Source organism: Esox lucius, chromosome 21, assembly GCF_011004845.1.
Source record: "Esox lucius isolate fEsoLuc1 chromosome 21, fEsoLuc1.pri, whole genome shotgun sequence".
Classification (NCBI taxonomy): domain Eukaryota; kingdom Metazoa; phylum Chordata; class Actinopteri; order Esociformes; family Esocidae; genus Esox; species Esox lucius.
In genome coordinates this window covers 4,779,887-4,802,217 of record NC_047589.1, presented here as the reverse complement: position 1 = coordinate 4,802,217, position 22,331 = coordinate 4,779,887, and the positions used below count along the sequence as shown (strand labels likewise).

Here is a 22,331-nt window from a genome sequence, read left to right as displayed (position 1 = left end):
ATGGCTCCGTAAGAAGCATCTCAAAGTCCAGGAGTGGCCTAGCCAGTCTCCAGACCTGAACTTAATAGAAAATATTTGGAGGGAGCTGAAAGTCCGTATTTCCCAGCGACAGCCTCAAAACCTGAAGGATCTAGAGAAGCTCTGTATGGAGGAGTGGGCCAAAATCCCTTCTGCAGTGTGTGCAAACCTGGTCAAGAACTACAGGAAACTTATGATCTCTGTAATTGCAAACAAAGGTTTCTGTACCAAATATTAAGTTCTGCTTTTCTGGTGTAGCAAATACTTATGTCATGCAATAAAATGTAAATGATTTACTTAAAAATCATACAATGTGATTTTCTGGATTTTTGTGTTTAGATTCCGACACTTACAGTTGAAGAGTACCTATAATAAAAATTACAGACTTCTACATGCTTTGTAAGTGGGAAAACCTGCAAAATCGGCAGTTCTTGTTCTCCCCACTATAGCCTATCCTGTACACCGCAGGGAGATTTGACAGGCCAGCACATTTTTGTGACCTTATTCGCACCTAACACATTTATTGCAAGATATGTGATCTGGAAAAACAAGATCCAAATTTATATCAAGCCCAACTTGGTTGTTTTGTGGATTCATGCCACAAAATGTGACTTCGAATCTGAATATAGATTTAATCCATTAAACCATGTGACAGATTCTGACTAGGCCAAATGCGCTGGGATGAATCAGACCATCATAAAACTACTCTGCGAGCACAGACTGTCATTTAAAGCCCTTCTAACATTTATTGCATCAATTGCTATCACTGATTCACACAAGACTCGACCAAAATATACGTCAAATATTTACAATCATTATTACACATTTCATTAACAATTTATGAGATATTATGGCTTCCATTTTTTATTTCCTTTTAAGTGTCAACCCAAAACAATTTTGGAGCTTAGAGAAACATGTCCCTGTTATACAAAAGTGCAAGTCATGTATAAAATAAATAACATGTTATAAATGCTTAATCAAGAGTGAATTTTCTCTCTTGACTATTTGCGGTGACCTGTGTCATAATTAGATTTACAACTTTTGGCAGCTATATTATCCTTTATAGACATAAAGGACATATAAAATACTATTTGAATACAAAGGTTTCAAAACAAAAACAATGTGATAGATTGTATGAAATACATGTTTATCTAAATTACATATGCCCAGTACATTAATATTATAAAATTAAAACAAGTTAAAACCAAAAATAAACTGTAAACCAAGGAGATCACAGAGGATGTCTAAACCTTTTACTTATTAATACAGGCAGAGCTAAAATGTTGGTGTATAAAAAGTGATTGAAAAACCGCAATGGTGTCTACCCACGTTACCAGACAGGACAAGATGTTGCACAACTGACTGGCTTTGATTAAGAATGCTACTCCCTTGCTTTGTTTAGATTTTGGGGATTTGAAAGAAAAACCTTTTCAAGTACATTCTTAAAATAATGTACATCAATGTCTCAGTTAATGGTGGCTCCTTTACATGATTCCAAAACAGTATTTTGGCAAAAATATAAAAATAGGTATACTGCCTATTGAGTGTACATCAGTTTCATTGATGCCAGCTCAGCTGCTAAGCAGTTTACTTCAGAGTGTAATAAAAGTTTTAGGCAGCTACTGTGCTGTCAGCAATATGCACTTCCAGAATCTTAAATAGATGAAATGTCATAGATATAAATTTTACATTAGATGCAACAGCTAATGAAATACAAAATGTTTCAGTTTTTATGTGTATTGCATGATTTTATACTATTATCCCACAGTATTTATAGGGAAGTGGTCACATTAAATAATAGTTAAATAATAAACATGAATTAATACATAAATAATACTATTGATACATCAAACGTTTCCTTTTGTCATAATCACAGTTGTGACATGTATCATCCATGTAAATTCCATTCAAATATTATAAGGTAAAATGAGTGTGACACTCTTGGAATTTGTTGACGTTAGTTGAATGCATGATTAAAGATCCCTCTCCTCCAATTCATTTCCTTCTCCAGAGTTGTCCATAATTAACTTTTGCTTGGTTGGCACCTTCAAACTGATATAAGGAGGATGGGACCCCTGGATCCCCCTAAGTCAGACACCTTCTTCCTCTGGGGTAAGACTTCTTTATTGGAAGTCCAAATTCTGCATTTTTAAATGTATTTATAATGTGTGTATTCTAATGTTTTATATAGATTTGAACTGAAATTTGGTTTTCTTGCACTTGTTTGTGAATTCAGGCAGTGGCGTAAAATGTAACTGGGGTTCTCAGGTGTATATAATTTGAATAATATTCAGTAAAGTCAGTTGCCACTAGGAAAATGAACATTACCAGTTGCACCCACATGGCTAATATGACAAACTTGAATTATGCCTTTCAAAATGTTTCCTATATATTCACAGAATTCACAACACTCTAATGCTTTACAGGGTTCTCCAACAAGTACATTTTCATCTGTAGTGGGAAAAAAGGTGAGACATAACAAATGTATTTAATTATTCTGTTTGAGATACCTGTTGACTGCGGAGGAAGCACCATGGTGTCCATCACACCTTGTGTTTCATGTCTTTCCTAGAGATCCGTCACAATGAGTACGGATGCAGAGATGGAGCAATATGGCAAGGCCGCCATATACCTCCGTAAACCTGAAAGGGAGAGGATTGAGGCACAAGCAGCTCCATTTGATTCAAAGAACTCCTGCTTCGTAACTGATCCCAAGGAGCTGTACCTTAAGGGTTTGGTCACAGCCAGGAAAGATGGAACCTGTACTGTGACAGTCAAGATGCCTGACGGCAGTACACAGGTAAGACTTGTATAATGAAGAGCATTCAACTGAAAATGTGTGGATCTTAACACAAAAGATATGTAACTCAATGTAAATGAAGGGATTAAATGTAAATGAGAGTTAAACATATATATTCATTTAAATATGCATGTCATGACGCTTTATATTTCCTGGTGTTTTTTTTAATATAAACTGTGTAAAAATACATTGAAAATACATTTGCATTAGAAGTATATGTTATTATATTATATGCAGGGCTCCATTGTAAATGGGTCTAGGTCTCAGTTGACTCCATGTCTCTTACTGAGTGAATGACTGAGTGACCCTTCTTAAATAAGGATAGAGGATAGAGACAAGAAGCTATACTAACAGCCGGCAAATGTACAGCACTGTGATGTAGTGGTTAACGAAACAACCTTTCATGTGGGCGACCTGGGTTTTTAATCTCGAGATGGGAACACTTTCTATTGCGGGCCATCTGAACTACACTTGCCTGGTTTCTTATTTTTATTAACTTGCTAACAATCACTGATACAGAAGCTGAAGATTCAGGAAATATCAACAATTACAAAACTGATTAATAGAATACCACCGTAGCAATAGTTTTGCAAGATAGTATGAAGTATTTTAGGTGCATACCACCAGAACATAGCAGAGACCAAATTGTGTCCCACAAGGCTACGTGATCTTCACACCTTTGCCCTTTAGCATTCCTAGTACTACCATTAGTACTGCTGTAACTACCACTACTGTTATATTCATCTTCAAGGCCAGCATGCACACAAGTCTGGTATGCACACATTCATTTACATTTTGTTGATGCAACTATGTAATGACAAGAAATGGTATTCAGTAAACTAAATGTCTATTTCAGGAAGGGAAAGAGTTTAAAGAAGCTGACCTGCTTCAGATGAACCCCCCTAAGTACGACAAGATTGAAGACATGGCCATGATGACCTACCTGAATGAAGCTACTGTGTTGTATAACCTCAAAGAGCGTTATGCAGCATGGATGATCTACGTAAGAAACCTGCAGAAACACTAACACATAATTGAACATGAGATAATACCTTCATAAACCAAGTCATGCCAATACATTAGAACTGCACTGACACATGAATCTAGATACAAAGCAAATAATTCAAGACATGCCAATACAGTAAAACCATAACGACATATAAATCCAGGTAGAAACAAGGTAAACATAAAGTAAACATGCTGTCACTCATGAATGATTCAGTGCCCCCGCTTTGCCTGTAGAAACACTGCATGTGAATTTATACAATTCAGTTTAATACTGCAACACCAATCTTTGAGATTTACATTTGTAAATGTAAAAAATATTTTTTTTTTATTGCAAGGATTCTGAGAAATTTTACTTGGCAAATTGTCCTAAGCATGTGTGTCAAATTGTAATGATTCATGAGTTAAACATAAAGACATTTAAATACATATGCCCATGATAGGCTGCAAACTCTACAATTGTAGGCTGCAAACTCTATTACTAATATGTGAACAGCAAAAGTGGGGGACAGCATGTTATCTGATGCCTTGTTAGGTCATAGAGGAATAATATCCAAAATGCCTGAAATTCTATCATGGCCGACCGTATCTTCGAGGCAAATGTTTTTCTTGTGAAGAGAGAATCCTTTGTACTGAACATATTCACTTTAGGAAAATGGGGTAACAGGCATTACCCTGCAATGTCTATGGTAAGACACATTATTCACCCAGATGATCCTTTGGATGTACAGAAGAAAATCCTATGGACAGACACAGATATGCAGTCAAGTCATTTATTAATGGGCTACAATCTGTGAGTTTAATATAATCTTCTCCATATAGACCTACTCTGGGCTCTTCTGTGTCACGGTGAACCCCTACAAGTGGCTCCCTGTGTATGATGCAGAGGTTGTTGCTGCCTACAGAGGGAAGAAGAGAGTTGAGGCTCCACCCCATATCTTCTCTGTCTCTGACAACGGCTTTCAATTCATGCAGATAGGTACAAGCTTGAATGGATGGATGGAATGATATGAAATCATGTTGTCCTACCCATAACGTTACAGAATTATAAGCAAAATGTTTCTGTTCACAGATAAGGAGAACCAGTCCATCTTGATTACGTAAGCTGTTTACATAAAAAAAATCTATTACTATAAGGTTGGATTACATTATAAATGAGGCTGTGTATTTGTTCATGCTATTTCGTAGTAGAAACCTTCCTTACAATCAAACTTGTCATTAAAAACCTTTTTCCTTTGTCATATGAACCAGTGGAGAATCCGGTGCAGGAAAGACTGTCAACACCAAGCGTGTCATCCAGTACTTTGCCACCATTGCAGTGTCTGGTGGTGAGAAGAAAAAGCAAGACCCCAGCAAAATGCAGGTGCTTATTTTTGCTTTTTCAATGCATTTCACTTGGGTTGGATGTGTAAATATTTTTCAAGAATCCCCACTTTACCAGTTTTAGAGCAACTTGTGTTGGTCTCATTCAGGGGTCTCTTGAGGATCAGATCATTGCAGCTAACCCTCTGCTAGAGGCTTATGGTAATGCCAAGACAGTGAGAAATGACAACTCATCTCGCTTTGTAAGTATGATACCGGGAAAGCATTTTGTCCATGAATGATAAACAGGAAAATCTTTCCCCCCCTAATGTTTTATAACCAAATACTTTACTGTAGGGTAAATTCATCAGGATTCACTTCCAAGGACCCAAATTGGCTAAAGCTGACATTGAGACCTGTGAGTTGGTTTTGGTTGTATCCCAATACAGATTTCAGAGTCTATTTTGAAAATAATGTAATGCTTGTTTCTTATGCTCTCTGTCTAAATCTCTTTGTCTCTTTCTCTCGGTCACTTACTATCTCACTTTTTCCATCAGACCTGCTGGAGAAGTCCAGAGTGACCTTCCAGTTGCCCGATGAAAGAGGCTACCACATCTTCTTCCAGATGATGACAGGCCACAAACCTGATATAGTTGGTATGGAAATTTAAGAGATTTAAGGGAAATTATTCTGTTTGTAGCAAATCCATAAAAATGTCCACAAAAAGAAATTAGTAAATCCTAACATCTACACATTGACCAGATGCAGTTTGATGTCCCAGTACAGGAAATGTAGATCCAATGACACTGGCTTTGAGACAATGATTAAGTAGTTATTTTCACCTGTAAATGTCAAAATGCAATGATAACGTATTTGGATTAGGCTTCACCTGACAGCAGTGCAACCTGAAGGCTACCTACACTGTGCATCCCATAATGAGAAAGGAAATACATATGGAAATCATTTAATGCCACAAATCTAATCATATTTTATAAAGCCCTTTTTACATCAGCCTTTTTACATCAGCAGTTTTCAAAAAGTGCTTTTATAAACATCCAGCCTGAAACCCCAAAGTGCAAGCAACAACAGGGTTGATGCACAGTGAATAGGAAAAACTCCTTAAAAGGGATGAAGAAACCTAGAGAGGAACAAGGCTCTGAGGGGTGACCTCTCCTCTGCCTGTAACTGGTGAACATTTTAAGCCTATAAATCCATGTCAGATGCATGACCAGATGGACAAGGACAGGGACAATCGGGGGTTGGGTCAGCAGAGTGGCAGCCGGAATCATCAGTTATTGTCAATTACTTGATCTGCAACACAACCAGGAGGACTTTGGACAGGGACAGCTCCAAGGCCTGAGGGCCTGGTAGTCCTGAGGTGTGGACCAAGGGCTCATGTCCTCCTCATTTTAAATGTAACAAGATGCAATGAAAGTTAGACACCCTGCTCCCTTACTCCCCTGGCACCATGATATAGCAGCGGAAAATATTGTACAAAGACATGGCCATGTCGTCTATATTGTACAAATACATGGATTTTTCATGTCGTCTATATTGTACAAAAGCACAAAACAGATAATTGTGCAGTTAACTATTAAAACAACAAAACATGTACCAAATCCAACAGAAGCATCTAATATACTGACAGCATAATCACTTTTTATTAGTGGTAGCATTGTCCTTTAACCTCAACAAATACTTTCACATACAGCTCTGGAAAAAAGTAAGAGACCACTGTTTCCTTTTCAACAAAAAGTTGAAAAGGAAACTTTTGAGTGAGGAACAGAAGCATTCAATTTGCAGTGGTCTCTTAATTTTAACCCTTCTGTTCCTCACTCAAAACCTTCCTTTTCAACTTCTTTGGAAAGGAAACAAAAAGTTGCAGTGGTCTCTTTATTTTTTCCAGAGCTGTATTTTTATTTAGTATCTCATAAATTATCCAATTAATGGTGGGCAAATATTTAGACATTTTTAAAGGCTTCTATCAAATCTAAAACTATGGGTCATGGTCAATATACTTTCAATGACAAGCTTATGCAGTTCTGCTTGGGCAGTTCAATGATGGTGATTATAATTGACATGTTCTCTTGAATGTCTCAAAGGTTGTGTTTATTTTGAGAAGCCTATTGAGCTTTTTGAGAAGGGCTTCTTACTCTGCAGAATGCAATTAGTGTAAGAATTTGACTCAGGCTGGTATTATTGTTCCAATCGTGGAGGTATTTTTATTAGGAGTATCAGGGACAGACAAAGCTTGAAGAAGAAAACAGGCCACGGTTGATAAGTAATCAGAGTCAGGTAACAGTACAGGCAGGGAAGAGACAAAAACGTAGTCTGTGATGATGGATAAAACGGCTCAATACACAGACAGACTTTTCAAAAGGATAAACTCATCTCAGCCTAGAATGTTGCTAAAATAAAGACAGTACCTCACAAAAGCAGGGTGCAATGAACTGAACTAACAAGTTTTTTCTCTGTGGTACACAGAAATGTCCCTCCTCACCACCAACCCCTATGACTTCCCCATGTGTAGCCAGGGTCAGATCACTGTAAACAGCATCGACGACAAAGTTGAGCTGGAAGCTACAGATGTGAGTCATACAAAGACTTGACCAAACTCTAGAAATGGAATGGGTAGGACCACCGAATGCTGTAAATGGAAAACACAAGTCTAACTCAGTGGCTGCTAGGTCTTTTCATGTCTCTATTTTATTTAATAAAAGTGTCTCTACATGCCTTGATATATAACAATTACAGATGAATAGTGTAAAGTAACTGAGCAGTCTTCCGTTGTGTTTCACTTTTGTACTTCCTCTCTAATGCCAGGATGCCATTACAATTCTGGGCTTCAGTAATGAAGAGAAAGCGTCCATCTACAAGTTGACAGGAGCAGTAATTCACCATGGCAACATGCACTTTAAGCAGAAGCAGCGTGAGGAGCAGGCTGAGCCAGATGGCACAGAGGGTGAGGCCCACTCTTTGATACACAGTTTAAAACATAAGTCCGATTCCCTATATGATGAAAGTCGGGTTATAGATAATCTTTGGAGAAGAATTTCGAACCTCCAGAAATTACACATGAAAATGAAAAACATGACTCAGTTAAGAACTTGAAGTTGTGTTTCCACTGTGATTTCATGCCTGATTATGTTGGGGTTGTCTCTCTCATTCCAGTGGCTGATAAAGTGGCATACCTACTGGGCCTGAACTCAGCTGAGATGTTGAAGTGTCTGTGCCTCCCCAAAGTGAAGGTCGGCAATGAGTACGTGACCAAGGGACAGACTGTGCCTCAGGTAAGGCGGACAAGCAAAACATCTGCAGGGTCTTATTCAGGCATGAGTGCCTTTAAAAATAGGGATGTTAATGCGTTTGACTAAGAAGAGGCATTATTATTGCAGGTTAATAACGCAGTGAGCGCCCTAGCCAAGTCCATCTATGAGAGGATGTTCTTGTGGATGGTCGTCCGTATCAACGAGATGTTGGACACCAAGCAGCCAAGGCAGTTCTATATCGGTGTACTTGACATTGCTGGGTTTGAGATCTTTGATGTGAGTATGAGACCAATGCTAGTTAATTTGATATCCTTGAGATGAATTACAACTTTGTATGAATTAATGATTCATTTTAATCACTAAATCCCATTAACAGTTCAACACATTGGAGCAGCTGTGCATCAACTTCACCAATGAAAAACTGCAACAGTTTTTCAACCACACCATGTTTGTCCTGGAGCAAGAGGAGTACAAAAAGGAGGGCATCATCTGGGAGTTCATTGACTTTGGCATGGACTTGGCGCAATGCATTGAGCTTATTGAGAAGGTAGGTTGTCTGGGATTAAAGCTAATATGGATCCTACATGTCAATCTAATTAATTTAATATCAATCTTTTTTGTACAGCCAATGGGTATCTTCTCTATCCTTGAAGAGGAGTGCATGTTCCCCAAGGCTTCAGACACTACCTTCAAAAACAAGCTGTACGACCAACATCTCGGCAAAAGCAAGGTGTTTGAGAAGCCCAAGCCTATGAAAGGCAAGCCCGAGGCCCACTTTGCCCTGGTGCACTATGCCGGCACTGTGAACTACAACATCATTGGCTGGCTGGACAAGAACAAGGACCCCCTGAATGACTCAGTTTGTCAGCTGTATGGAAAGTCCCCAGTTAAACTGTTGGCTGCCCTGTATCCTGCTGCCCCACCTGAGGGTAAGAATTGTACCATATCAAAATATTATATTAAGAACAAAACAGACCACCATTCTTCACATTCATTCTTTGAATTTATATCACAATTTCTCTGGTTATTCAGAAAATCTTTATGACAGCATTTGCATTAGGTAGAGGGGATATTTGTCAGTTTGCACATACGGTTAATCTAGGTTTTTCTTCTGCATCTAACCCAGCTCCTCTGAATTGAAGAGACATGGGATAATTCACAATGAGAGCCAGGGGAGCAAACACAATTAACTGTTATCTTTTTGTCTTTTTCTTTGCCAGCTTTGGGATTTAGTCTAGATTCCACTTGGTTACTGTTCAGATGCTTCAACTCTTAGGCCACCAGTACCCAATTAAGATATTTGAAGTTAACCTGAGATCCCCTCATTTACAATTTTTGACTTTCCACCATTTTGTCAGATACAACAAAGAAAGGAGGCAAGAAGAAGGGTGGGTCCATGCAGACTGTGACCTCCCAATTCAGGGTGAGATTTGGATGTTTCAATATTAAGTCTTTCAAAATCTGCTTTGATTATCATTCATATTTTTCTAGACACTGGTTTGTAACCCTCTTACAGGAGAACTTGGGCAAGCTGATGACAAACTTGAGGAGCACTCACCCTCACTTTGTACGCTGCCTGATTCCTAACGAGTCAAAGACTCCAGGTACAAGAATATAGCTAAATATAGATTTCCAATGACAAATATCATTAGTACAGTATTATTGACTTTTAACAACCCCACATTGGAAAAGGGTATTAAAAGAGGCTTGTCTTTCTAGGTCTGATGGAGAACTACCTGGTTATCCACCAGCTCAGGTGTAACGGTGTACTGGAGGGTATCAGAATCTGTAGGAAAGGCTTCCCCAGCAGAATCCTCTATGCTGACTTTAAGCAGAGGTACTTATTACACACACAGACATAAATACCAAAAAATGATCTACTCTGAGGGCTTTTCCCAGCATCAGAAAAGGCTTACCGTATACAGAATATAACCAATCTATTATAACTTGATATGTAATAAAAGAAAACTTCCTCATCCAGGTACAAAGTACTGAATGCCAGCGTCATCCCTGAGGGACAGTTCATGGACAACAAGAAGGCCTCTGAGAAGCTGCTTGGGTCCATTGATGTAAATCATGAGGAATACAAGTTTGGACACACCAAGGTTAGTCTAATATACCCAGCGAAATCTGTCAACAAAATACAACTTCAAGGAAATGTACAGTTAGGTGATACATCCATAATATTACTTTTTCTAGTCACTAATGGAAAATAAATACATTATTATTTTAGCTTTGTAATGCAGAATGATTTAGAAATTGGAAAGTCAAACTGTCCTAAGGATAATTTGTAAGCATTAGAAATTGTATGTTGTTCTTATTTATGTAGTTGGGTTGAAGTCCATTCTATCACATTCTGACTGGGGTTCCAGAATTGAACATATTTACCTGTCTCAGGTTTTCTTCAAAGCCGGTCTTCTGGGTGTCCTGGAGGAGATGAGAGATGAGAAGTTGGCTGCTCTGGTCCGCATGCTCCAGGCTCTTAGCCGTGGATATCTCATGAGGAGAGAGTTTAAGAAGATGATGGAGAGGAGGTGAGAAATTATAGACATCTTGGCAAGGCTTTCTGAGAACAACCTGTATGTAATGAATGTTAGTTGAACTTCAGAATGAAAGATTACATCTTGTAATTGCCTCATAACATCAATATTTCACATACATAGAGTTATGTTGACCTCAACAATAAATAATCATAATGGAATTTGATACCATACATGATAAAATATGGAAATTATGTTATCTGATTATTTTGATGAAACATTTTAGAATTTCTTTTTTTTTAAATAATGTCTACTGTGATAAACGGGTTTGCAATTTCCCAGTCCACTGTTTCAGCTGTATACAAAAAGCAGTGGTGTAACTTTAAACATGTCAATCACATAACCCATCCTATCATGTCAATCACATAACTTATCCTATCTTTTATCGACCAGAGAATCAATCTACGCCATCCAGTACAACTTCCGCTCATTCATGAATGTGAAACACTGGCCATGGATGAAGTTGTACTTTAAGATCAAACCCATGCTGAAGAGTGCTGAGACTGAAAAGGAGCTGGCCAACATGAAGGAGAACTATGAGAAGATGCAGTCAGACCTGGCCAAGGCTCTGGCCAAGAAGAAGGAGCTGGAGGAGAAGATGGTGACCTTGCTGCAGGAGAAGAATGATCTGTCACTCCAAGTTGCATCTGTGAGTTTGTATTTGCACATACACTCAGATGCACACTGACACAGGTTTATTGGCCATTCATTTTAGTTCATCTATATTGTTTTCTTATGACATCTTTGACTAAAATATGTTAATGTTTTGATTCACTAAGTGAGGCTGGTTTGTGATTTCCTCCTGTTCTGATACCAGGATGCAGAGACTCTGAATGATGCTGAGGAGAGGTGTGAGGGACTCATCAAGAGCAAGATCCAGCTGGAAGCCAAACTCAAAGAGTTGAATGAGAGGCTGGAGGATGAGGAGGAGATCAGTGCTGAGTTGACAGCCAAAAAGAGGAAGCTGGAGGATGAGTGTTCTGAGCTGAAGAAGGACATTGATGACCTGGAGCTCACCCTGGCCAAAGTGGAGAAAGAGAAGCATGCCACTGAAAACAAGGTATTGTGCCTTACCATAGTCTAACTATACATTATAGTACCAATATTGATGGTAAATTGATCAAATAAACACTTATTAACATGAAAAGATTATATTATGCGTGAAGGGACCCAAATAGAATTTCAGTGGCAGGATATCAGAAGCAAGATTAGATTAGGTTTCAGTATCAGGGAACTCCACACATTGATTACAGGCTCTACACCTCCACCCATTAGGCATACTAGTATGGTTAGCACTGTTATCTGCTGTTCAGTATATAGTTAATTTCATAATTATAATCAGAATTAATGTATTACAATATACAGTATATCAAACAAAATCCTCTCTTAAAAAAAGGTTAAAAACCTGACAGAGGAGATGGCTTCTGTGGAGGAGAGTGTTGCAAAGCTGACCAAGGAGAAGAAAGCCCTCCAAGAGGCCCACCAGCAGACCCTGGATGACCTGCAGGCAGAGGAAGACAAAGTTAACACTCTGACCAAGGCCAAGACTAAGCTGGAACAGCAAGTGGATGATGTAAGTAGAGTCCTTCATAGTGTGCAAGATGTTAACAATAAACTATCATCACCTCATTAATGCGTGTTTTAATCTGGTAGCTTGAGGGTTCTCTGGAGCAAGAGAAGAAGCTCCGCATGGACCTTGAGAGAGCCAAGAGAAAGTTGGAAGGAGATCTGAAACTGGCCCAGGAGTCCATAATGGACCTGGAGAATGACAAACAGCAATCTGATGAGAAAATTAAGAAGTAAACAAAGAAATGACAAAATTATTACCTGCAATATTGATTAAAATGGACATTTTGTTGACAATAATTGACATGTTTGTATTTCTTAGGAAGGAATTTGAGACCTCCCAACTCCTAAGTAAGATTGAGGATGAGCAGTCTCTGGGAGCACAGTTGCAGAAGAAGATCAAGGAACTCCAGGTAGAGTACATGAAAAAGCACCTGAGTAATACATTTTGATGAGACATCCCTTTTTATTGGTGTGATGAGTTCTCTGCAGTGTTCTAAATTTTTTGACAATATTAGTGATCTCAACTATTTTGAATTCCCTCCCAGTTGATAAAATTCCAATGCTGAAAAGGCTACAGGCAATCTAGAATCCTCTAACTGTGTGTTGCTTACCATTCTGTGTTGACTACGGCATGTGTCACTGTCAACTGAATGTAACAGTCTAACTGGCATACGTTAACACTTGTATATAACAATACAAACACAAGTAAAATTGTTTCCACTGTATTGTAGGGAAACAATTGTCCTGAATTAATATATATTATTTCCACTACTCCTGCCTCCTGTTGTAGGCACGTATTGAGGAACTGGAGGAGGAGATTGAGGCTGAGCGTGCTGCCAGGGCCAAGGTTGAGAAGCAGAGGGCAGATCTCTCCAGGGAACTTGAGGAGATCAGCGAGAGGCTGGAGGAGGCCGGAGGTGCCACTGCTGTTCAGATTGAGATGAACAAGAAGCGTGAGGCTGAGTTCCAGAAGCTGCGTCGTGATCTTGAAGAGTCCACCCTGCAGCACGAAGCCACAGCCTCCGCTCTGCGCAAGAAGCAGGCTGACAGTGTGGCTGAGCTCGGGGAGCAGATTGACAACCTGCAGCGTGTCAAGCAGAAGCTGGAGAAGGAAAAGAGCGAGTATAAGATGGAGATAGATGACCTCTCCAGTAACATGGAGGCCGTCGCCAAGGCTAAGGTCAGTAGTGATGGTTTAGAGGTCAAGCCATGTTGAGCAGGGTCATTGACATCTTAATTCAATTGGACAGAACTAATGATAGTACTTTGTACTAACAGGGCAATCTGGAGAAGATGTGCCGTACTCTTGAGGACCAGCTGAGTGAAATCAAGACTAAGAATGATGAAAACATTCGCCAGATCACCGACACCAGCGCACAGAGGGCCAGACTCCTGACAGAAAATGGTAACCAATAACAATGACCAACAAGCCAATGATGTTGTTTTATAGTACATTGTTAATTCTGTGGGGCTTAAAGTCCACTCCACACAGTTTCTTCAGTACTATTCAGCACATAACATTTTTCCAGCATACATTAACCTCTATTTAAAATCTTATAGGAAAACAAATACCTTTTCACAATATGGTCCTCTATCCCTGCAGGTGAATTAAGCCGCCAATTGGAGGAGAAGGAAGCCCTGGTTTCACAGCTGACCAGAGGCAAACAGGCCTTCACCCAGCAAGTGGAAGAGCTGAAGAGGCATATTGAGGAGGAAATCAAGGTAAGGGATACAAGATGGGCTTCCAATCACAGAGTTTAGAGAAATACCTACATGTTCACTGTGGCATGCCACTCTCAGACTCTCCAGGTTTTATGGTAACTGTGATTTTTGTCTTATACTATTTCTCTCACAGGCTAAAAATGCACTGGCCCATGGTGTCCAATCTGCACGCCATGACTGTGACCTCCTGAGGGAGCAGTTTGAGGAGGAGCAGGAGGCCAAGGCAGAGCTACAGCGTGGCATGTCCAAGGCCAACAGTGAGGTGGCTCAGTGGAGGACTAAGTATGAAACTGATGCCATCCAGCGCACGGAAGAGTTGGAAGAGGCCAAGTGAGTCACACTGAACTGCAGGAACACAAATATAGTGTGAATGGTTAGGGTGGTACATAAAATGTTATGGAAATATGTGTTGTAACATATGTTTGCATTATAAAACCAACCATTCAACAGGAAGAAACTGGCCCAGCGTCTCCAGGATGCTGAAGAGACTATTGAGGCTGTTAACTCCAAATGTGCCTCCCTTGAGAAGACCAAGCAGAGACTGCAGGGAGAGGTGGAGGACCTCATGATTGATGTAGAGAGAGCCAACGCAATGGCCACCAACCTTGACAAGAAGCAGAGGAACTTTGACAAGGTGAACATTTTGAAATCGTACCCTAGGGTGATATTTTTTTGCAATATGATCATCAATTTTAGTAAAAGTATATACAGTGGATATGAATATCCACACACCCCTCTTAAAATGCCAGGTTCTTGTGATAGTAAAGAATGTGAAAACATTTTATCATGTCAGAACATTTTCCACCTTTAATGTGACTTTTAACGTGAACAATTCAATTGAAAAACAAACTGAAATCTTTGAGGGGGAAAAATAAAAACTCTTTACCTGGTTGGATAAGTGTGCACACCCTTAAACTAATCTCGGACCTTCTTCAACACTATCAACCTTCACGCTCACTCCGCTCTTGTACAGCAGGCCACCTCATCATCCCCAGATCCAAGCTACGGAGCTTTGGTGATAGGGCATTCTCCAGGGTTGCTCCCCGGCTCTGGAACTCACTGCCACAATCCATCCTTGACTCTGACTCTCTTAACACCTTCCGACTCCGCCTTAAGCCATTTCTGTTTAAACAAGCCTTCCCATAGCCCCTTTGTTGTTGTATATTTTATTTCTCAGTGTTCTTTGTTTTGCTTGTTTTTGTAAAGCGTCTTTGGGTCATTGAAAAGCGCTATATAAATCCCATGTATTATTATTATTATTATAATACTTTGTTGAAGCACCTTTTGATTTTATTACAGCACTCAGTCTTTTTGGGTAGAACTCTATTAGCATGCCATGTCTTCATATTTGCCCACTCTTCTTTGCAAAAGCGCTCCAAATCTGTCAGATTGCGAGGTTATCTCCTGTGCACAGCCCTCTTCAGATGAACCCACAGATGTTCAATTGGATTCAGGTCTGGGCCCTAGCTGGGCCATTCCAAAACGTTAATCTTCTTCTGGAGAAGCCATGCTTTTGTGGATTTGGATGTGCGCTTGTCGTGCTGAAAGGTGAACTTCCTCTTCATCTTCCTAACAGACACCTGAAGGTTTTGTGCCAAAATTGCCTGGTATTTGGAACTGTTCATAATTCCCACCACCCTTGACTAAGGCCATGGTCCCAGCTGAAGAAAAACAGCCCCAAAGCATGATGCTTCCTCCACCATGCTTCAGTGTGGGTATGGTGTTCTTTGGGTGATGTGCAGTGTTGTTTTTGCGCCAAACATACCTTTTGGAATTATGGCCAGAAAGTTCAACCTTGGTTTAATCAGACCATAACACATTTTCACACATGCTTTTGGGGGACTTGATGTATGTTTTGGCAAACTTCCGCTGGGCTTGGATGTTTTTCTTTTTAAGAAAAAGACTTCCATCTTGCCACCCTACCCCATAGCACATTCATATGAAGAACATGTAGCACACAGCCAGTACTTGCAAGAAGTTCCTGCAGCTCCTTTAATGTTGCTGTAGGCCTTTTGGAAGCCTCCCTGACCAGTTTTCTTCTCGTCTTTTAATCTATTTTGGAGGGACGTCCAGTTCTTGGTTATGTCTCTGTTGTGCCATATTTTCTCCACTTGATGATGACTTTCTTCACTGTGTTCCATGGTATATTTAATGCTTTGGAAGTTCTTTTGTACCCTTCTCCTGACTGAAATATTTCAACAATGAGATTTCTCCGATGCTTTGGAAGCTCTCTGCGGTCCATGGCTTTTGCTCTGAGATGCAACTAAGAAAATGTCAAGAAAATCATACTAGAACAGCTGAACTTTATTTGTGATTAATCAGAGTCACTTTAAATGATGGCAGGTGTGTAATGACTTCTATTTAACATTAGTTTGAATGTGATTGGTTAATTCTGAACACAGCCACATCCCCACTTATGCAACCAGGTTATTAGAAGGTTTTTATTTTATTAAGTGGAAAAAGTTCTTACATAGCTTATCTTTGTCTCATTCTTTTACATCACAAAAACCTGCCATTTTAACAGGGGTGTGTAGACTTTTTATATCCACTCTATGTAGTATATTTCTGATTTAAAATGTGTGGATTTCCATAGGTTCTGGCAGAGTGGAAGCAGAAGTGTGAGGAGGGCCAAGCTGAGTTGGAAGGAGCTCAGAAGGAAGCTCGCTCTCTCAGCACTGAACTCTTTAAGATGAAGAACTCCTATGAGGAGGCTTTGGATCAGCTGGAAACTCTGAAGAGAGAGAACAAAAACTTGCAACGTGAGAACTTGACAGTATTTCTATTTTTCATATTAGACTAGTGTATTTAACACAAGGCAACTTTAACAATAAAAATAATTATGGCACTTTGACATTAAGTTCATAAAACTATGTTTTATATAACATGTAAATTCTAATTGGCGTTCCTTTGAAAAACACAAATTAAGTATTTTGTCAGGGTGCCTTTAAACTGTTAACATGATTAAATATCACTCCAGTGCACTGGTATTATTTTCCCACATCTAAACTGGTCCTGTATTTGTGTGTACAGAGGAGATCTCTGACCTGACTGAGCAAATCGGAGAGACTGGCAAGAGCATCCATGAGCTGGAGAAGGCCAAGAAAACTGTGGAGACTGAAAAATCTGAGATCCAGACTGCTCTTGAGGAGGCTGAGGTAGAAATGTGTTATGCTATACAAGCACTACATTGGTTTTAACATAAAACCATTTGAAATTATTAATCTGACTGCCTCGCTTTTCTCAGGGCACACTGGAGCATGAGGAATCCAAGATTTTGCGTGTACAATTGGAGCTGAACCAAGTCAAGAGTGAGGTGGACAGGAAGTTGTCGGAGAAGGATGAGGAGATGGAACAGATCAAGAGGAACAGCCAGAGGGTGATTGACTCCATGCAGAGCACCCTGGACTCTGAGGTCAGGAGCAGAAATGATGCTCTCAGGGTGAAGAAGAAGATGGAGGGAGACCTGAATGAGATGGAGATCCAGCTGAGCCATGCCAACAGGCAGGCCGCAGAGGCCCAGAAACAGCTGAGGAATGTCCAAGGACAGCTCAAGGTAATGGAACTGGGACATCAAGTAGAACAGAATAGAACAGACACATTGAAAAGAGAAAGCATTCATGTTCTGTAGAAAGGTATGAATCCTGGGTAAATTATTACCAATATTTCAATCACTGATTCTATGGCCACTACTTCCACAAGTTTTAATGAAACCATGTCCTTATGAAATCCAGGATGCCCAATTGCACCTTGATGATGCCCTCCGTAGCTCAGAGGACATGAAGGAGCAGGTAGCCATGGTGGAGCGCAGAAACAGTCTTATGGTGGCTGAAATCGAGGAGCTGAGAGCTGCTCTGGAACAGACAGAGAGGAGTCGCAAAGTGGCTGAGGCTGAGCTGGTTGATGCCAGTGAACGCGTTGGTCTGTTGCACTCACAGGTATGGGTCAAAAACTAGTTCAAATTAAACACAACCAAGCATGCCGTTTACATAAACCTGGAATAGATTTCTATCATTTCTGCCTTGTGACTTGCAAGTTATTTTGCATTCAAACCGATCCTATCTTTCCCTCCAGAACACCAGCCTTATAAACACCAAGAAGAAGCTTGAGAATGACTTAGTGCAGGTGCAGGGAGAGGTGGATGACTCTGTCCAGGAAGCCAGGAATGCAGAGGAGAAGGCCAAGAAGGCCATCACTGATGTGAGTTCTCATGATTTATTCAATTACATCAACTTGATTCAGCCCATGATTTAATGGCAGCTGGGCAATCACAACAAAAACAAGTTATGATATGTGTCAATATATACATAAACAAACCACTTTTTTAGGCTGCTATGATGGCTGAGGAGCTGAAGAAGGAGCAGGACACCAGCTCTCACCTGGAGAGGATGAAGAAGAACTTGGAGGTCACAGTCAAGGACTTGCAGCATCGTCTGGATGAGGCTGAGAATCTGGCCATGAAGGGAGGCAAGAAGCAGCTCCAAAAACTGGAGTCCAGGGTCAGTTACCAGCATGATGGGTTGCAGTAGATTTAAAGATGATTGCTGTACATTTATTTCATTATACACCAAAAATACCAAATACCATACCAAATACCATACCAAATTGTGATGGCTAGACAACTGGGTCAGATCATCTCCAAAAATGCTGCCCTTGTGGGGTGTTCCTGGTCTACAGTGGTCAGTACCTATCAAGAGTTGTCCAAGGAAGGAAAAACTGCGAGAGGGTCATGGCTCATTGATGCACGTGATGAGTGAAGGCTGGCCAATGAGGTCTGAACCAACAGATGAGCTACTGTAGCTCAAATTGCTGAAATAGTTAATGCTAGTACTGATAAAAAGGTGTCAGAACACACAGCGCATCACAGTTTGTTGCATATGGGGCTGCTTAGCTGCTGACCAGTCAGGGTGCCCATGCTGACCCCTGTCCACTGTCAAAAGCACCTACAATGGGCACATAAGCATCAGAACTGGATCACAGAGCAATGGAAGAAGGTGGCCTGGTCTGAAGAATTAGTTTTCTTTTACATTACGTGGATGGCCGGGTGTGTGTGCGCCGCTTACCTGGAGAACACATGGCACCAGGATGCACTACGGGAAAAAGGCAAGCTGGCAGAGACAGTGTGATGCTTTGGGCAATGTTGGAAACCATGGGGAAATCTTGGGTCCTGCCATTCACGTTCCACCTGAGCATTGTTGCAGACCATGTGCACTTTTTCATATCGACGAAATTCCTTGATGGCATTGGCCTCTTTTATCAGGATAATGTGCCACAAAGCAAAAATGGTTCAGGAATGGTTTGAGGAAAACAACAACAAGTTCAAGGTTCTCAAATTCCCCAGATCTCAATCCAATCAAGCATCTGTGGGATGTGCTAGACAAACAGATCCAATCCATTGAAGCCCCACCTTACAACTTACAGGACTTAAAGGATCTGTTGCTAAAGTCTTGGTGCCAGATACCGCAGCACACCTTCAGAGGTCTAGTGGAGTCCATGCCTTGACCGGTCAGGGCTGTTTTTGCAGCAAAAGGGGAACCTACAAAATATTAGGCATGTTTTCATAATTGTATGGCTGATTGGCGTATATTAGCTGATTTAGTTGCATTTATCAGTTTTACAAAGATATTACTCATTTCACAACCTCAAAGACATGTCTCTATTTCTCCATTTATTCTACAAAGGTGCGTGAGCTTGAGACTGAGGTGGAGGCTGAGCAGAGAAGAGGTGTCGAAGCAGTTAAGGGGGTGCGCAAGTATGAGCGCAGAGTCAAAGAGCTGACTTATCAGGTAAGGGAAATGCTTTCTTTACACTATCACAGACACGTTTGTGTATGAAAGTGTTGGACATTGATTATTCCTCAGCATTGATCTTCTCCCACAGACTGAAGAGGATAAGAAAAATGTTAAAAGACTTCAGGACCTGGTAGATAAGCTGCAGCTGAAAGTGAAGGCCTACAAGAGGCAGGCTGAAGAAGCGGTGAGTTTTACACTTTCACCAGGTCTAGAAGACATTACAAAATGTTGTTTGTCGATGGAGAAGTTATTTGTTTAAGAAATTCAATATATTAGGTAAGTTAATACCTACCTTGTATGCCTACATACTTTTATTTTTTTTACCCCAAGTTTCACACTTCTATGAAACTTTGTATGTTATGCTCTTCTATTTTAATCACCCAGGAGGAAGCTGCCAACCAGCACATGTCTAAATTCAGGAAGGTCCAACATGAGCTGGAGGAGGCTGAGGAGCGTGCTGACATTGCTGAATCTCAAGTCAACAAGCTCAGAGCCAAAAGCCGCGATAGTGGAAAGGTACATAGTTGCTGCAAAACTTTAGAAGATATGTTTCAGTTACTGCTCAAAAAGCCTTCAATACCTTATCCTTTAAATTATTTGCAGATATCATTTTCTTTATTTACACTGATAGATTACTGTATATCTTTGTTCTTACAGGCCAAAGAAGCTGCTGAGTAAAGACCAAAGAGCAAAATCTTTAATTCATTTTACTGTGTTGCATAAAATATGATTTTCATGGTGAAATGTTGAGCATTAATTAAACACATGTTGACAACATTTATTTACTTTGTAACTTGTTTTTCGGTTTGTTCATACTATCAACATATTGTACAAGACTTCCAGTGAAATCCTATATCATTATATCATTAGATGGTCCATATCAAATTTTAGTTGTTGGTGCTGTACATAAACTAATATACATCTTTTAACTTTAACAGTTATTTATTTGACAAGTTTACAATTGTCCAAGCTATTCATCCACATATTAAAACTACATAAGAGCCAGAAAGGCCCAAACTCAAGATCTTAATATTGATGACTCACAGTGATCAAGGTAATGCCAGTAAGATAAACAGTACAAATTAAATCAATGCACACAATTTATCCCACGATCAAACTGTAATTTGTGTAATGACACAGTTAAAACATTCTATGATGGGCTTTTAATTACCAAAGGTTATAGGCTACAGTAGTTAGCTTGTACCTTCCATGATTGCTAATGCTAGCGAATCCTAGTAGAAAAATAGACTTACCTAAATTTAGTATTATCAAAATAACAGCAAAAAATTCTAAATGGGACAGAATTATGTAATCAACTTTGCCTGGTTTGCATAGAAAGCCAGAGTTGCAGTTAATTGTGCAGGCTGTTACCAAAGTAATGTTAAATCATATAATATTTTTTCATGTGGCTCTTCATATAGAAAGTCAATGAAAACTGTGAAATACAAATAAAAATCCATACTATACACCCACATGCATACTATAAGGCTATATTATAACGCTATTTAAAGACTGCAGGGAACATACACTTATACATATATATATATATATATATATATATATATATATAATATGCAGTAGATATAAAAAGTCTACACACCCCTGTTAAAATGCGAGGTTCTTGTGATGTAAAAGTATGAGACAAAGATAAATCATGTCACAACTTTTGTTCAGGTCTGGGCTCTGGCTGGGCCATTCCAAAATTTTTATCTTCTGGTGAAGCCATGCTTTTGTGATTTGGATTTGTGCTTTGGGTTGTTGTCGTGCTTAAAGGTGAACTTCATCTTCATCTTTCTAACGGACGCCTGAAGGTTTTGGGCCAAAATTGCCTGGTATTTGGAACTGTTAATAATTCCCTCCACCCTGACTAAGGCCTCAGTTCCAGCTGAAGAAAAAATGCCCCAAAGCTTGATGCTGCCACCACCCTGCTTCACTGTGGGTATGGTGTTCTTTGGGTGATGTGCAGTGTTGTTTTCGCACCAAACATACTTTTTAGAATTATGGCCAAAAAGTTCAACTTTGGATTCAGCAGACCATAGCACATTTTCCAAGTGCTTTTGGGGGACTTGATGTATGTTTTTGAAAACTTCAGCCGGGCTTGGAGGTTTTTCTTTGTATGAAAAGGCTTCCGTCTTGCCACCCTACCCCATAGCCCATTCATATGAAGAATATGGAAGATTGTTGTCTGGCAAGTACTGGCTGTGTAGCACACAGCCAGTACTTGCCAGAAATTCCTGCAGTTCCTTTAATGTTGCTGTAGGCCTCTTGGAAGCCTCCCTGACCAGTTTTCTTCTCGTCTTTCATTCATTTTGGAGGG

At 39.9% G+C, this 22,331-nt stretch overlaps 1 protein-coding gene across 1 annotated transcript; it reads left to right on the top strand.

The window, feature by feature from the left end:
* Positions 1-2,068: 2,068 nt before the first annotated feature.
* LOC114829911 (myosin heavy chain, fast skeletal muscle) lies at positions 2,069-20,784 on the top strand. The gene is made up of 41 exons (XM_029116216.2): positions 2,069-2,130; positions 2,445-2,486; positions 2,591-2,818; positions 3,675-3,821; positions 4,646-4,802; positions 4,896-4,923; positions 5,075-5,186; positions 5,296-5,388; positions 5,483-5,543; positions 5,683-5,781; positions 7,610-7,713; positions 7,949-8,087; positions 8,297-8,415; positions 8,521-8,670; positions 8,771-8,941; positions 9,020-9,323; positions 9,753-9,817; positions 9,911-9,998; positions 10,114-10,231; positions 10,376-10,499; positions 10,792-10,928; positions 11,328-11,583; positions 11,752-11,994; positions 12,331-12,507; positions 12,588-12,733; positions 12,823-12,913; positions 13,294-13,683; positions 13,782-13,908; positions 14,107-14,225; positions 14,359-14,555; positions 14,676-14,859; positions 16,819-16,984; positions 17,256-17,380; positions 17,470-17,778; positions 17,957-18,160; positions 18,297-18,422; positions 18,551-18,721; positions 19,904-20,008; positions 20,103-20,198; positions 20,399-20,530; positions 20,672-20,784. Exons 3-41 carry the CDS (start codon positions 2,603-2,605, stop codon positions 20,690-20,692), a joined length of 5,817 nt encoding a protein of 1,938 aa, XP_028972049.2. The 5' UTR covers positions 2,069-2,130; positions 2,445-2,486; positions 2,591-2,602; the 3' UTR covers positions 20,693-20,784.
* Positions 20,785-22,331: the final 1,547 nt, after the last annotated feature.